The following is a 17,543-nucleotide window of genomic DNA, read 5'->3' as shown; positions in this document are numbered from 1 at the left end:
TTATAACAAATGTGTACCTTTTTCCTCCAATGCTAGCAGTTCTAGTAGGACCGACTAGATCCATATGAAGTAATTGCAAAGGCTTTGATGTCGACACAGTATCTTTAGAACTAAAAGAGTTTCTAGTTTGTTTACCTTTTTGACATGAATCACATAAGTGATCTTTTGTGTAGTTGAGTTTTGGCAATCCTATTACAAGATCATGTCTTGCTAGTTTCTCAATTAATCGCATACTAGCATGTCCAAGCTTCTTGTGCCACATCCATGGATCTTCTCCCATTGATGCTAGGCATATATGACCTTTAGGATTTTTGACAGAGTCTAGAGTGTCAGCCATTTGATCTTTTCTCACGTGCGGTTAAGCACTGAAAGTGAGACCTTGCTCTGATACCAATTGAAAGTGCAAGAGGGGGGGGGGGGGGGGGGGGGTGAATTGTTAAAAAATTTCGATCTGTTAGTCGACTAGGTTAAGCCAGCAGTCGACTATCTACTCAGTGAGTAAGGTGCAGAAAATAAACGACACACGTATTTTATACTGTTTCAGATTCAATGTGAATCCTAGTCCAGTCCCCTTGGGTTGCAAGGGTGATCTCTGCAGCTCTTTTATAAGGTTTGGTACAATGAAGGTTTTCCTACGTTTACACTCAAAACACTCTTATTCTTTTTGATACAAAGCCTCACAAGCTATAACTCTCCTTTCTCTCTTATTACACTATGAATCACTCAGACTAACAATGTTTATTAAAAGTAAAGCAGAGCAATGGAGGTAATGAGACTGTTGCATAATTCTTGTGTTTGTGAAGCAGCCCCTTTTATAGAGTTTTAGGCTCTTCACGCAGAGAGATCAACCCAAGGGATTTGATCCTTGGAAATGGAATTAAAGATCCTATTTCAAAGAATAAGACTGAGCTTTTGCTGCTTTCCTTGTGCGTCGAGGCAGCATCAGAATTATTATGCTTCTCGCGATACTCCTCTTAATATTGGAGATGGCTTTTCCTTCTTTGAAACGATTTGATGCTGCTGGAATATTGCATCGTGATTGAACAGATATGTTTCCCTTTCTGAAAGATCTTGTACTGCTGCTGGAATATTGCTTCGTTATTTAGCAGATATCTTTTCCTTTCTGAAAGATCTTGTACTGCTGTCTGCATCGTTAGGGCTGAGAATGCAGTCTTCTCGCGTGAGCCCAACTCGTTTGGGTTTGTGTTGTGGGCTTCCATTTTGTTGGAACTGTTTTGTGGGCTCCCATATATTCCTTGTGTGATTTAATTACTATACCTGCACAAGTAAAATTGTCATCATAAAAACTTGACACTAACATATTTGTCAGGTGAGGGTCTATTTATGTATTATGCCTTACCTTAGGAATATGAAAGTTCATGTACAAAGAGCCATGTTGAGCATTTGTAGCCTCCTAATTAGCTAGGCAATCAGCAGTTTGATTAGCATCTCTTAGGCAATGGCTTATCCTGATGTTGTTGTTGTCCAGCATACAGATAATCTCAGTGATGTCCCTTCTCATCATGACATTCCTCACATCTCTAGCAGCAATAATGTTGTAAATGATTTGTGAGTCCATCTCAATAGCGACATTGGTGATTCCTCTATCAGAGCATAGTTTAACACTAAATTTAAGGGAGCTAAGTTCAGCAATCTTAGTGTTAAAAGCATAGATAGGAACTGAGTATGCCAAAATTAAATCACCAATCCAGCATCAATGTTCAATTTCTGTTTTCCATTATCAGGAAAATTGCAAGTGACAGTTCTGTAGAATGGTATTGGCCTTAGCTTCGTTATTTTAGCACGAGTCTTTGACCAAAGAGGATGGAAGCTTAACTTGGGATATTTCTTCCTCAAAGCAGCGCCAATGTACCATAGAATATCCCTTTTCATTCTGTATTGGTTATACTTTTTTCCATCACCATATTTTACAAGTTGCATAGCATTTCCAGATCTGCCAGCTTATGATGATAGGAGTGATTTGCAGAATCATTCTGCCACCATTTTATCAGGATACAAATTCTAATAGATCCAAAAGGATTTTGTATACCTAGAGGTCTATCAAAAAAAAAAAATCCAGATGCTAATGGCAACTTCACTATTAAAGAAAACATACTCCAAGGCAATTTCCTCAGTAGTAGTCTCCATGCTACAAATGAGACTTTAAAAGGAATAGAGTTGTGCCAAATCTTGTTAAGACAAGGGTCTTTTGGCATTTTGGCCTTTTAATTGTTGGTATACTGACCATTTTCAGAAATTTTTCATAGAGCATAATCCTTGTTGCTATTGTCTCCTCTACTAATACCTTCTATGTGGTTAACAATGTCCACAGGATTTAGGTCCTAAGTTTCCTTAAATCCCATCTATGGAAGAATTTTGAAACCTTGATTTTAGCAGATCTGTAGATGTTGTCCACATAGTTAGTTAATGGACCGTTACCAGTCTAATCATCCCACCAAAAGCTACTATCACCAACATTAATGTTCCAAAGAATGTTGTTTTCCACCTTGTCTCTGATCTTAGTCCGACCTTTCCACATAGATTGGAGAATGCATAAATTAAAGAGGAAAATATTGTGATTTTGAATTCTAATCTTATCGTAATTAGCTTGCCCATCTCACCATTCATGAGCCAATTTCTCACCCAGTGAAAAGTACATTAAATTAAAGTATTTAGAAGCGCGAAAGCCCTAACACAAAATGTTGAGATTAGAAAGAAAGAAAAAAAGACTTTAGAAAGGGACAAAATAAAAAGAGCCAAATTAAGAAAGTGAGGATAGAATTCTTATGTAATAAAATTATAATTCCAGTTAAATATATAAAGTATAGGATGAACTAATATCAATAATTTAAATTAACAAAAAAATAAAGATAAAATGTATTTTAAATGAATTGTTATTATATATTGTTGCATTCATTTTCATTTTTTTGTTTCCCATCTGGTCTCTGATATGCCCATTGGAGGCCGACTATCCTGATTCGCATCGTGTAGGGCCCATAAGGTGGAAGTACTCCTTACTAGAGGTGTCAAAATGAGCTGACCCAGCCCAACCCAACCCAATCCAATCCTAAAGGGCCAAAGAATTAAATGGGCTAGGACAGGCTGGCCCTTTTAATTGAAGGGCCGACAAAATGGCAGCCCAACCCAGCCCTAAACGGGCCGCGGGCTAGGATAGGCCAACCCTTTAAGTTTTTTCGTCTGTCGGAATAACATTTTCTAAGTGATTTTTGGTACACTTTGAACATGAAACTTTTGCAATATGAAATAGAATCTTCTACCACCCATTCTTGCGCAAATTCATATCATAGAAGAAAAAATTCAAGAGAACAAATATAAACTATTGTTTTTTATCACTAATTCAGATCACGTTCAAAAGAAATTAAACATAACATAAATTCTAAGACTAAAAAGTATTGCTCTAGTTTCTAATTTACTACTTAGTGGTAAGTACATTCTTTTTTTCTCATTACTTTTATCTTTTTGTTTAATTTACTTATATTTTTTAAAAATTTAATTAATTTATTATTTTTTACTGGCCACAAGAGCTGGCCTTAGCCCAACCCTTAAGGCCGGCGGGCCAGGGGAGGCTGGGCTTTTGAGCCTCACTTCTATATGGGCCAAAGGAATCCTAGTCCAACCCTACTTAAATAAAGGGTTGGGTTGGGCCGGCCTCGCGGGGCAAGCCCAAGTTATATACTTAATAAATTCTCCACTTAAGACTTTAAGTGTACTAATCATGAGACCATCAATTTCAGTAAATTCCTTTTTGCTGCTAGAGCACAAAAGGGTGTTATTTTAACAAAGGGAAAAGGGTCAAATATACCCCTCTACTTTAGTTTATTGGCTAACTTTGCCCTCCGTTAGTCAAAGTAGCTAAATATACCCCTCCTGTTACCAGTTAGGGCAAAATATACCCCTATCGTTAGCAAAGTTTCAAAAATACCCCTCATTTCTAACACATAAACAAGACTAGTGATTGAAATTGGGTGACATGGATGCCACATGACATTTAACTTATTCTGTGTGGTGCCTACATGACAATTTTTTTAAAAACAATCTGGAAAATTGATTTGTCTAAAAACAAATCTATTAAAAATGACTTATATTAAAAATCTAAATTTCTTTTTTTACTTTATAAAACCTACTTCTTAAAAAAACATATTCTGGAAAATTGGATTTTTTTATTAAAAAATTTGGAAAATGATTTTTTTTTTAATCAGTTTTTCAGATTTTTCAAAATTAATCCAAATTTTAAAAAAACATTAGGACACTTTTTTTTAAAAAAAAAATACTTTACAGTTTTCCAGATTTTTTAACTAAAATATCCAATCGAGAATATATTTTTAAAAAATGGGTTTTATTAAAACAAAAATGTTTTAGATTTTTAATAAAAGCCATTTTTTTCCAGATTTGTTTTTAAAAAAATTGCCACGTAGGCATCACATAGAATAAGTTAAATGCATGTGGCGTCCATGTCACCCAATTTCAATGACTAGACTTGCTTATGTGGGAATATGTTAGAAATGAGGGGTATTTTTAAAACTTTGCTAACGGTAGGGATATATTTGGCCCCAACTTGTAACAGAAGGGGTATATTTAACTACTTTGACTAAAGGAGGGCAAAGTTAGCCAATAAACTAAAGTAGAGGGGTATATTTGACCCTTTTCCCTTTAACAAATGGATTTTCTACATGATGCTTAGGAATCTTTTTTTTGCATCTAATAGTGTCTACAGAGCAAGGACAATGTCCTAATCTGAAGACAAATCACGTAGTAAAAAATAAAAAATAAAAATGAATATCACTCTAAAAGATTACTTGAGCAAAGGTAATATGTCTCACCATTAAAGATCTTGCTAACTTATAAATCACCTTTTTTTCACTCTTGCCATTCTTGTAAATCACCCCTGCCATCCTGCCCTAAGGAGCCAACTGGTTCTCAACACAAGACATTAGTAAAAGTCACTAATATACATGTTTGTATTGAATGGACTTCTATTTGTCGGACATTGAAGTCTGCATCAGTTGTTTTAGAGTCGAATCACATAAGAAACTATTCCCTCCGGTCCATTTTACTTGTCATGTTTTCCTTTTACATGGCCCTTAAGAAAATCGATTTAATACTTTATTGTAGGGGCATAGGTGGAAACTAATAATTAATTATATCTTAATTTTCTAAAAGGACAACTACTTTGGACCAGTTATTTTTGGTAAGCATGTACAACTAAAATGTACTGGAGGCAGTAATAAATGTTAAGTACTTGTATAAAAGACTGCTCGAGCAAAGGTAACATGACGGATTACAATACAGAGTAAACTCGCAGTTAAAGATCTTGCTAATTTACAAATCACTTTTTTCCCACTCTTGGCATATGAGAAAGCTTGCACATCCTGTGCAAAGCAGCCAACTGGTTGTCAACACAAGCCATTAGTAAAATTTAATATACATGTTAGTATTGAATGGACTTGCTATTAGTCAAGACATTGAAGTCTGCATCAGTTGTTCTTGACCTGCATATTTTGTGTTACTTCTCATCGTTGTTTGTACCTCAACGTTCGCGCTTGATACTTATAAAGGCTATCCTACTTTCTAGCTGCCTATTTTTGTTGATTAGCTTTTCCATGGTATCAGAAGCATCCTAACCAGAAAAAGGCGAAAAAAATTGAAGTCAAATACAAAAGGGGAGGGAAATTAGTAATAGCAAATAACATAACATTTTACCTTTAACTTGCTCCTTAGATTTTCTTCTTCCTTATCCCTACATTTTCGTTCTTCAATAAGCATACTAGCTAAATTTTTGTAGTTGTTATTCAGGTCTGATATCATCTTGCGTGCTGCCTGAAGCTGATAGTATCCGCGATTACACAATTAAAGACTTAGTGCGATATGAGGGACAAAGACATGTAAGATCAATCATCACTTACTTGGCCTTCTAGATTCTTAACTTTGTCTTTTTCATACTGATAAGCCTGTTGTAAACTGCAGGAAGAAAACAGAAGATCCAGGCGAATGAGTACCTCTCCATAAAATTTGTAAGCAAAGAGCATCAATTGTGACAATGAGTATTTACTGACCTATTCTTAGTACTGTGATTCTCGTCTCTCAAGTCGGACACAGTATCTTCCATCTGTTCTCGCTGGAAATGAGAAACGAGAGAAATTTAGTGAGTGGAAATTCTAATGACTGTCTACAAATAGTGCTGGCCAATTGATCATCCATGAAGTAATTCATCCAACGAATTAAAAATATAGCATGATCTTGGAGTAGTCGATAGTGAATGAGTAAGAGAATAAGAGTTGGGAGTTCAATATGGAAAAGAAAAGAAATGTTAGATAATGAACAACTCCCTCTTTTCAATTTGTTTGTCTTACTTTTCTTTTTAGTTTGTTTAAAAAAGAATGTGTCTTTCCTATTTAGGAAACTCTTTGATCTCAACATCTCACATGACATGTTTAAGATCACAAAATTAAAGGATGTCAATAGCTTAAGACCATAAGATTCAAAAGTTTTCTTTATTTTCTTAAATTTCGTGCCTCGTCAAACTAAGATAAACAAATTGAAATGGAGGGAATAGTTGTAAACAAAGGCAATTTTCTTGATAGAGAAGCTTGTAAACAAGAAAAGAATGTCAATAGCTTGTCTATTTACATTACCTTGACAACTAAATTTGCTGGAATTTGACCAGTTTGACTATTTGATAAACACGCTTGCTGAGTTTCTCTCCACATAGCCTGATTTGTTGCCTGTACCGAAGAATGAACTGGTCCCTTCTCGTATTCTCTTCCAATGGATTTCGATTTAGATTTATCATGACAGTTTGTGTGGCCACTAGAGGAAACCCGGGAACAGGACTTGCTTTTAGCGGAAGCACTTGTTTCTTTCTCCGGAGAGGCACCGTTCTTTATATTGCGACGCTTAGCATAACCAATTAAATGGCAGTTTGAAGACCTATGAAAGAAAGATGATCAATGAAACATCATAAATGAAGAAAAACTTATAATGTTGAAGAACGAACCAGTCGAACATACCAATACTTCTTCTGCATAACTTGTAAACGCGCCTCAAGTCTAGCAAGGACGATTGTGCGCTCAAAACCCTGTTTATCATGAGCTGGTTTAACAAAATTAGTTTCCAAGACACCTGTTACACAAAAGGAAAACAGCAAAGTAATTTATTGAAGTTTAACACTATGAGGAAAACAATATCAACCAAAAGCCCAGATAAGACATGAAATAGTACCAATCACACCACGACCATCACTTCCAGCAGCATTCCACACCCTCCAAAAAGGCTGACGAGAAAAAGGAATGCATCAGCTTGATGACAAAGATCATTAGTTAAACTTAAATGTATAGGTTCAACTACTTCCAACTGGATCGATTTCCTATCTCATGAAAGCTTGATGACAAAGACTATGATAGGCTGAACAATTCATAAACGTAACTGTCAAGACCCATAAAATGTGTCACAGATTACACAAGCTTCCATGTTGTTCCAGAATCTCTTATTTTAAGTTAGATGCAACTATCCAGCTTTTAGAGAAAAGAACTGCTTAGTAAAATTCCCGATTACATTCAACAGATAGTAAATGTTTCACAATTATACTCGCTGAAACATAAAAATTATTGAATTCTGACCATCTATGCAAATGAACCACATATATAAGTAGTCCCACAACCCCACATTTTCTCCTGATATGTATAAATAGTGGATGTACCTAGGACTATGTTTCGACCTATGATATTGAAATTTTACCTACACCCGTAATAAATCCAATCATGATGTGTAGAGTAAGAAAAAGCTAACCTTAATTAGCCGGTTCTTGTGATAAACGTTGAAACCTTGAATGTCAATGTGATGTTTTGCATCCTTCACAAAACCAATCGTTACCAGAGAGACAGCCTATTATGAGAAAACCAGTTGTTAGATAAAAGCCAAAAGTGTTAAAAATGCTTCTAAAATACCTAAAATCATGTCTAAATCTTTAGGGGAAAAGAATGTTACATTTGGATCCTGGGTTGTTTGATCACCAATTGGTTGAGGTCTGTAAGTGATCTCCTCGGATAGCATCATATCGTTGATCAAATTATGATGCTCAACATCTTTTCCGCGCAAAATGATTCGAAATCCAGGAGAAAGCCTCAGGTACAAAATTGAAGCATAACTCTGAGAACAATGATCAAGACACAAGTCAACTCCAAGAGAATAATACGCGAACCAATATGAACAAACGAGAATTCCGATGTCAAAACCGTTTTAGTTTTAGGAAATCTTCTTATACTTTTCCAGATAACTTGTCTAGTAATAAAGAGAATGTTGAATCCTTTTGGCTTCTTCATATGTTTACTTCCTTATTTTTAAATTCCTTAGTGAAAATTCTTGCTCCGCCAGTGGCTATCAGTGGTTTGGCGAATAAGAACTTCAATAGACTGGAATTTAATAACAATTAAGAATATTTACCCTCAAAGAATGTTGATAAGTTAGAAAATGCCTGAAGTTAGGATATTCTTTTGCCATCTCAATCTTCTTTTCGTCTCGACTAACACCCCTGATTTGAATGTCCTGAATAAGATAAAAGGATCATTTAGCTATGAAACCAATGATACGATTTGGTAATATGTAATTCAAGAGAAGAAGAATACTTGTGGATCAGTGTCAAAATCAAGTTCTGTGGCTCCTTCTTCGTCCTCCCAGAGATTGTATATGATAATTCGCGTTCCTTGATCATTCAATAATTCAAACTACAACGAAGAAGAGCAATAACATTAGGAGCATCACTAATGAATGGAAACAAATTTTATGACAACGTAGAATTTACATTTTGGAGCCAGTGCAATGAATATCAAAACAGAATACTCTTTAATTTACGTGAAACCATAATCTTTGATCTAAATTTTAGGTAACTTAACCACCTATATGAATTAAATGTCATTGTAAAAAATGTCTAGTCTTCCATTCGTTTCAAGCCATATTAACTTAATCCAACTTCAATTGTAAAAGCTGTTCCACTGCAAATAATACGCATCCTTGCAAAATCGAGAGATATTACTAGTCAAACTTGAACTACAATGTTCTCCACGAATTAGATTCAGAATTGAAGTAAAGGAATGTCTATTAATCACTAACAAAGGGGAAAAAGGTGCTTAAGTATCTTGTAATTACAATCCATATAAAGACTAGTCGAAAATCAATTTCTTCTATTGTTCTGAGAAGAGAAACAGTTCTTAAACAAGATGAAGAGGAAAAGAAAAATAGGAGCATGCGAAAAAGCATAAACACACACCAGAAAAGAAAAAAAAGAATATAGTTCTCAGTTACCGTGAATTATTATCATCTTTTATAACTACATAAAGAGAAAATAGGAAATACCTGCTGGAAGAGATCCTCTTCACTTTCATATGGAGACCATTGTGCTATCATGTCTGAATTTCTTTTCCAATCATCAGCTGAAGATCGAAGCAACATCTCCCATGTTCCTTCTCTCTTGACAAAATCAATCTTCACATTGCCAAATACAAAAAACCGTATTTAATACTTTATGTGCCTCTCATATTGTAACTATCTTCACTGAAACTTTTCGAACAAGAAGAATATATATGTTCTTCGCAGTAGTTAGGAAGTCGTACCATAGGAACAACAATATCTTCTTTCCCTGTGCTCCTTAAAAATGTATATGACAACATCCCAACACTTTGTGTTGTGCTAAAAAATAAAATAAAAAACAATACATTACTTTTATAATTACAATGCTAATCGGTCTCTAGGAAGATAACTATATAAGAAATTAGCAAGTAATATTTACTAGCCCATAAAAGCACCTTATCCCGTCCCTTCCCTGACAACGCGAGAATACGATCACATCTGCCCCGAGTCTCATACTACTTGTTTTGAAACCATTTCCATCTTGCAAAACATTACAAAACAATAAGGCAATTGTTGCATATGGAAAACAGTTTGATCCAATAAAACTTTTTAGCATGCCCGAATAACAGAACAGAGATGGTTTGGCTGTTGCAACAGATATATAAACTCACATTGGCCAATAGTATTTGCTAATTTGCTTTTTGCTGAATATCCAAGAGACATGCATGAGCGCATTTTATCTGGAGTCATTCCACCACCATTATCTGTAGTCCAATTGTGAAAGAATTAACTCAAGATTTGAATGAGAAAAGAGCGGCCTACCAACGAAAACATTTATTATGTGTCTCACACAACAACTAACATTAGTTGTGCGATGCTTCTTTTTGTCTCACAACTTAGTGGACCCAAAAGTGTAAGAATCGGGTCCACTAAAGTGTGAGACTAAAAGAAGTCTCGCACAACTGTGAGGCATGCAATAAAGTTTTTTCGCCTACCAACTATAGATCAAGTATCCGATCCACAAGTATGGTCTGTAGAACAATAAAGGAGAATCTCTCCAAAAACTCCAAGAATCCAGAGAACCAACAACATAAAATTGAACAAAAGAATCTACAAGGAGAGTGGATGAATATATATACCTTCAACTAATATCATTTTACCCTTATCTTTCTTGTTGTCCAGCACATCTACACTGACATAGGTAGCTCCATTGCAAACCTGAAGGAAAAATATTTCCAAAGAAAGGGAGTGATTAAGGTGGTGGAAGAAGGGAGAATAGAGAAGGAAATAACGGAACAGGTAACCACAGCACGTGTACCTCATCCATAGCATTGTCAAGAAGCTCAGCAAAAGCTGGTGCAGAGAACAAGATTATAAAAACATCAACAAAGAGAAATCTTACACTAATATATATGGGAGAAATGAACTCAAGGAACAGGAAAGTAAATGAAAGCTTAAGCTTTGCAACAAACTTTACCTCCCAACGCCCATTTATGACTGGTGGCATTTGAATGCAAGAATTTTGGGTGAACTCTCACATGATCCATGCCATCTGCACATATGAATGAAATCAAAGTAAATGAAGGATGCCTTTTTTTTTTTCTTTTTTCGTGATAAGAAAAAGGTAATTAATTACATTAACCCAGCAGTCAACCATATCAATTGTTAGACAAGTATATGACCCTCACTTTGGTTGTGTAAAAGTTTTCAAAGGGTTAATAGTTGTCTTGAGTTACTCTATTCACGCGTTAAGGTTTTAGTTCCAATGTCCATATTCTTTCACAAGATATCTGAGCTAGCCTTTGACAAAACCATTCTCACTCTCATAAGCAAGTGCTAGACAATGTGTGAACGCTAACTTCGTTCATGCAAGAGTTTCTTATCAATGCAAAGTTCCAAATTTTACAAATATAATGTCTTTAATTAGCATCCATTATTTTCAATTAGATGACAACTTACCTAGTTAAAATCCTTGCTCCTTCACTGACCAGGAGTAAGAGTTTTGGAAGCTAGTTTTGAATTAAAATTAATTCCTTAATGTTTATTTTCCGTCAGCATCTTGAAATATTTTTAAGTATAAAATTAGATTTTGTTTTACGCTACTTCTATACTTAACACTACTAAAAAATCACAATTTTTCCACTGAAATATTCCACTAAAAATGTCCAATGACTATTCTCACTGAATGCCGGTGGGGAAAAACTAAATAGTAGTGTCAACCGAAAAATTGAAAAGTTTTCCAGCGTTTCAATGGGAACCTGTTTCCCATCATGCATTTTCCCGGTGAGCTCGTTCGGTGGGAATGAGGTGGGAAAATCATGTTTTATAACGCAAATTTCTCACTGAAAGTCGATTGGGAAAAACCTCTGCTTGTAGTAGTGTGATCCGTACCTTTAAAAAATTGTGATTTATAGCAGTAATCTTTATAAGAAAGTTATTTCATAATTCACAGATAAATAAACTCTGGATGCATTCTTCCCCCGACCCCCACCATTCTTTTTCTATACAGGAGTACTTATAGGCCTCTGGACGTGATTTAATTGAAGTTTGAAAACAGAGTATTTGAAGTTAAAGTTGAAAAGGTATTTGAAAATTAATATGAATTTCACTTGGAAAAAGAATTATTTAGATAATTTGAAAAACTAGATGTGATTTATAATACTTTCATAAGATGTAATATAAAAAATTGTGATTTATAGTTACTTACTAATTACAAGAAACTAATTTCATAATTCACAAAAAAATTTCTCGATGCAATCATCCTCCCTTCTCAAGCAGATGCCGAACCTCATTATTTAGCGGCTCTCCGAAGTCCCAGAGGTGGAAGCGGTTCTGATAGGCGGGACAAAGTGGTGATGAAAGAAGGGGAAATGCCTGGACGACAGCCACTCGCCCGCCGATCAAGGAGCGAGGCTTCTCGTGATAGGCAACGCTTTAAGCTGCTATCGTTCGGTTCGGATAAGTCAAGTTCCTTCGGTCGCTTCGCTCAGGCGGTCTTCCCTTATCTTCCCTAACGTGAAGACTCATTATGGTTTGAGATGAGAAAGGAGCACCGGCCGAACGCAATGAATAAGAAATTGACAGCAGAGGGAATAAATGATTCTTATTAACACCACCATTCTTTTCCACACAGAATCCCGGAGTTAAAACAAACACTTCGATTTTGAAGTTGAACTTTTGTGAGCAGAAACTATTATTTCACTTGAAAACTAGTCAAATTATTTTTCAGACTTCAAGATTGAAGTTGAAATAATGGATGAGATTGTAAAACAAATAGTTATCTGAAAAAGCAGGCAAAGGACAACATGAGTGGCGGAGCCACGTTTATTCAAGGTTTCGTTGAAAGATTACTCTTATGTAGATAGTCAAGGCCTCAGGGGCGCAACTAGTCAGAACATTACACTATATAAAAAAGGTCAATTTGATTATTTATGTATAAATATTAAGTTTTGAATCCCCTTAACACAATATGAACTTCAGCTCAGTGACGAAGGACTTAATGTTACCCCATTGTTGTGGGTTTTGAGTTTCTCTAGAGAGATTTTGTTTATCTTTTTGAATCTCCTTGGCAAAAGTCCTCAAAGATAGTTCAAAAGAAATTTTGCATATATACAATATGTTGAATTTAGTTACTCCTTTTAGTGAAAACTCTAGCTAAACGATGGGTAGAAGTAATGAATTACTAGCAAAGAATAGTCAAACATTACCTGCATGACCAGCAGCAAAACCACCATCAATGCCTTCATAATCTCCAGCTTTCCAAAACTGCTTACAACTCGAAACAACACCACTAGAAGAAGCGACAAGCTTTTCTGCAGTCACTACCAATTCATTATTGCCTACAATATTACGTGACCGGTTTAATGCTGCCCGCTCTTCGGGGGAAAGTGGATCAAGAAACCCTACTGGCAAAGCTGCTTGAACTTTCATCTTCTTCAAAGGACTTCCTTCCACGTCGTCATCATCATCATCATCACTATAATCAAAAAAACGCGAGCCAGAAACGCCATTGCTTCCTCCACTGCTTACGGGAATCATAGCTGTATTATGATGATCTAAGTCCTCGACGTCCACAATTTCATCCTTGATAGGGAGAGTACTCATGCTGTGAAAAAAAAAATATTAAGAATCAAGAACTAGGGTTTTGTTATTTTTTGGATATTGATGATTGGGAAAAATAAAATTGAGAAGTTGTTATGTTCGGAACAAATTCTGAAAGTGCGAGGTTTGTGCGACAGTTTTTTCCTTATTTATGTCAAAAACTTGAACCGTCTCCTACGTGGTTTGGAGTTACAAACAAGTTGGCGCCAACATGGGATTCCCGGCCCATGAAGGACATTTTAATTTTAATAAAATAAAGTTGAAAAACTTAACTATAGTTTGTCATAGTTAAAAAAAAAAAAGATAATAAACTATTGCTTCTTTTTGAATAATGTTAATTGTAAAGTAAATTGCACATATCTTTTTTCGTAATTTGATGATTAAAATCAGGGTTTGCAATGATCGTTCAAATACAAATTACTTTTCTTTCTATTTTTATATTTGCAAGCACGAATATCCAATATGGAATGTCGATTGGCGTTTTTATCCTTAAAAGTAGACATATTAATCATAATTTAATTATCTCTTTGTCTCAATTCCGATGCACTTTTTTTTTAATCTGTTCCAAAAAGAATTATAGTAATTTAATCTAAACTTCTCATTTTACCCTTAATGAAATGATTTATTGCTACACAAATATCTAGGGCTTGTTTTAGATCACAAGTTTCAAAAGTATTTATTTCTTAAATTTCGTGTCTAGTCAAACTATATCACAAAAATTAGAACGGAGGGAGTAATATTTTATGAATATTTAGGACGTAGAAATTAATTAAAGGTTAGCTATTAAATCTTTCGTTATTAGAAATAGGAAAATGCGTAAATACCTCATATTATAGTCTGATTTTCAACTACATGCTCCCTGCTTGAGAGAGTCTTATTACCTCATCGGCCTATTTAAAAGTAGAACTGTTAACCCCCTAAGTATTGAGGTGGCATAGCAGTGAAGGGCAAAAAATTATTTTTATGATGTTTTAGTTATTAAATATATATCTTTTTGTTTTAGGTTTGTTTTTCTTTGTTTCTTGTTTTTCTTTTTCTCTTTTTTACTTTACTTCTTCTTTTGACTTCCCTTTCGCAGTGAAGAACATGAACACTAACCCTTTGTTTGGATGGTTGTTTCCCGTGGTTCATTAATGTATAGTATGGTATGATACAGTATGGTGTTGTATTGTATTGTACTATATTAATGAACACAATGTTTGGATAGACTGTATCATTTGTTGTGGTTTAATAACATTTGTTTTGTTTGGTTTGACTGTATGGTACTGTATAATAACTTGTAAGTTGACTAAATTATCCTTAACTCTTAATTAGAAATTAGTTTATATATATTATAATAAAACTCAAGTAAAGAATAAAAAAGAACTTTAAAAAATAAGTAGGTAGTGAGTGGGGGTGGTGTGAGGTGGGTGGTTGTGGGATGGGGGTGGGTTTCGTGGGTGGTAGGGTGGGGGTGAGTAGTTGTGGGGGTGGTGGTGGGTGATGGTGAGGGGTAGTGGATGGTGGACGGGTGGGTGGTGTGAAGTGGGTGGTTGCGGGATGAGGATGGGGGTAGTTGGTGGTAGGGTGGGGGTGCGTGGTTGTGGTTGTGGGTGTGGGGTTGGGTGGTGTGAAGTGGGTAGTTGTGGGATGAGGATGGGGGTAGTTGGTGGTAGGGTGGGGGTGAGTGGTTGTGGGTGTGGGGTTGGGTGGTGGTGAGAGGTAGTGGGTAGTGGAAGGGTGGGTGGTGTGAGGTGGGTGGTGGAGGGGTGGGTAGTGTGAGGTGGGTGGTTATGGGATGAGGGTGAGGGTGGGTGGTAAGGCGGGGGTGGGGTGGGGTGAGTGTCGTGGGTGGGGTAGGCGTGGGGTGGGGTGGATGATAGAGAGTGGGGTATAATGGGGAAATGAAATACGTAACCACGAAAAAACTACCAAATCCGTGGTTACAAAAATTAGGACTTTTCATGGTTATATAACCATGGGATGAACCACGAATTTACAACACCATACCACATAATTTTAAGAACAATGGAAACAAACATGGTTTCATACAAAATCATACATTAATGAATCACGGGAAACCACCATCCAAACAGAGGGTAAGGACTTTTTTCCCACGAACAATTTTTTTTCTTCCATTTCTTCTCTCTCTCATGCGCGCGCGCGCACAACCATCTCAACAACCTCCACTTTCACAAACCCCCCCCCCCCCCCCAACTTTTTTTTTTTGTTTATTTCCTACACCATCATTCCAAACCAAAATTTGAAAGGGAAAAAAAAAAAAAAAACTCCCGATCGTGCAATTCAAGATCTTAAATGATGTAGAAAGAGTGAATTAAAAATGAAAAGAGAAAAACATATATGGAAATACAAAACTTAATTAGGAGGGGCAGATACATACATTAGTGTAGACGATACTTCTTTGAGCACTCTACTTCAGAAGAAACTTTGAAAGTGTTGTAATGGTGGAAAAATGGTTAAAAATAGTGAACAAAATAAGGATGGAAGAAAGTAATTAAAGAAGAAAAAGAAGAAATGTTACGTGGAAAATACACGCGTCAAATTAGGATAGGCGTGCGTATTTATCACTTATTTCATATCTATATAATATTTTGCGTGGAAAATACACGTGTCAAATTAGGATAGGCGTGCGTATTTATCACTTATTTCATATCTATATAATATTTTGCGTGGAAAATACACGTGTCAAATTAGGATAGGCGTGATATAATATTTTGCGTGGAAAATACACGTGTCAAATTAGGATAGGCGTACTAGGATAGAATTAACTATTCCGCTCCAAAATTGTTTAGTAGGGTGATAGTAAACCCGCAAAGAAAAAGTGTAGATCGAGGAAATCAGTTGTTGATCAGAGAAAATACAAAAATTAAGACCGTTTGGATGAAACACAGAGATATTATCCTACAAATGGCTATTGGTACATACAATAATAAATGAGAAGGACAATAACTGCAAAAATAACAGACCCACTTCATGCGTGAACAATAAAATGGGCAAAACTCAAAAAATCTTAGAAGAAGAACAATAGATGCAAAAACAATCAACACATAGCTTATTCGAGAAATAAAAACAGAGATTCACTGCATTCAATTGATAAATCCGATGATACGATTTATACACATTCATATAATCATCCGCTTTGCCACAACACAAAAAGAAAAAGAAAAAATAGCACATTTTCACAGACATGTCCAAAAAAATATGGAATTCTTCAAAAGTTAGGGTTTTGAAAATCTCATACTTGTAGAAAAAGAGAAACAAACTTACTTGCATGATACACTCTCTGTGCGCAAAATTTTGATCGATAGAAAGGCAGAAAAAGAGAGGCGAAAAAACAACTGGGCTGAGGGACATATGGGAATATGGATGGAACTCTCTGGAAAATAGTGAGAGAGTTCTAATTTTGCTGAGGGAAAACTTTTTAAGAAATATAAAATACCATACGGCGGTTTCAAACCGCAGTATTAATAGACACTGTTACTATTAAAAATCTTAATATGGCGCTTCAGACATCGCCAAATTATGTTGAATATTTGTGGCGGTTTCTCTAAACAGCCGTAATAGAAACAACGTATTGAATTATAATAGAGGCAAATAATTTGTACAAACATTACCTTTTAGAGACCAATTCACAGCTGCAGGAAACTAAAATTGTTTAGGAATACAAAATTGGATACTACATGACTTGACATACATGTGCAACGCACATTCTCAAAATCGATTTCACATTAGACTAAATTTTCATTTAATCGTTTTTCTAATACAATTTATTTATTAAATTATTTCCTCATATTTAGAACTTCGAAATCTACTAAAAATTTATAATTTTACTTTGATGTAATATTATAATATTTAGGACTATAAATCAGTTATTACTCTTCTACGATAACTATTTTACTTGCGTCAATTTTTTTCATCAAAGCTCTTCAGCATGTCCCTCCCTCTCCAATAACCTAAAATCTTTTTCTCTTGATCTGAGAAGTTATAAAAACATTACCAACATATAAAGTAGGGCTAAGTTTGTTGGATTCGTACCAATATTTTTTATTCTATCACTTTGTTATCAAGAATTCATAAGA

General features: G+C 35.4%; 1 protein-coding gene across 1 annotated transcript; it reads right to left on the bottom strand.

Annotated features, from left to right (window-relative positions):
* Positions 1-5,246: 5,246 nt before the first annotated feature.
* LOC132626216 (protein MICRORCHIDIA 7-like) lies at positions 5,247-16,886 on the bottom strand. The gene is made up of 20 exons (XM_060341005.1): positions 16,732-16,886; positions 13,071-13,468; positions 10,841-10,915; positions 10,682-10,716; positions 10,503-10,581; positions 10,035-10,127; positions 9,819-9,903; positions 9,627-9,702; positions 9,370-9,498; positions 8,643-8,741; positions 8,461-8,562; positions 8,005-8,166; positions 7,807-7,902; positions 7,240-7,291; positions 7,029-7,140; positions 6,654-6,948; positions 6,075-6,136; positions 5,925-5,979; positions 5,722-5,844; positions 5,247-5,638 (listed from the first exon to the last, which is right to left on the bottom strand). The coding sequence occupies exons 2-20, from the start codon at positions 13,465-13,467 to the stop codon at positions 5,549-5,551; spliced, it is 2,217 nt and encodes a 738-aa protein (XP_060196988.1). The 5' UTR covers position 13,468; positions 16,732-16,886; the 3' UTR covers positions 5,247-5,548.
* Between the last annotated feature and the right edge of the window lie 657 nt (positions 16,887-17,543).

The sequence above is a fragment of the Lycium barbarum genome, chromosome 2 (genome assembly GCF_019175385.1).
Source record: "Lycium barbarum isolate Lr01 chromosome 2, ASM1917538v2, whole genome shotgun sequence".
Lineage (NCBI taxonomy): Eukaryota > Viridiplantae > Streptophyta > Magnoliopsida > Solanales > Solanaceae > Lycium > Lycium barbarum.
The sequence above is the reverse complement of the archived record's forward strand: the minus strand, read 5'-3'. Positions and strand labels throughout refer to the sequence as shown.

Coding starts and splice junctions, on each gene's coding strand:
- LOC132626216 (XM_060341005.1), bottom strand. CDS start 13,467: ATGAGTACTCTCCCTATCAAGGATGAAATTGTGGACGTCGAGGACTTA. Junction 8,563..8,642: donor ATTTTGACACTGATCCACAA/GTATTCTTCTTC, acceptor TATCTTATTCAG/GACATTCAAATCAGGGGTGT. Junction 7,292..7,806: donor ACAAGAACCGGCTAATTAAG/GTTAGCTTTTTC, acceptor TTTTCTCGTCAG/CCTTTTTGGAGGGTGTGGAA.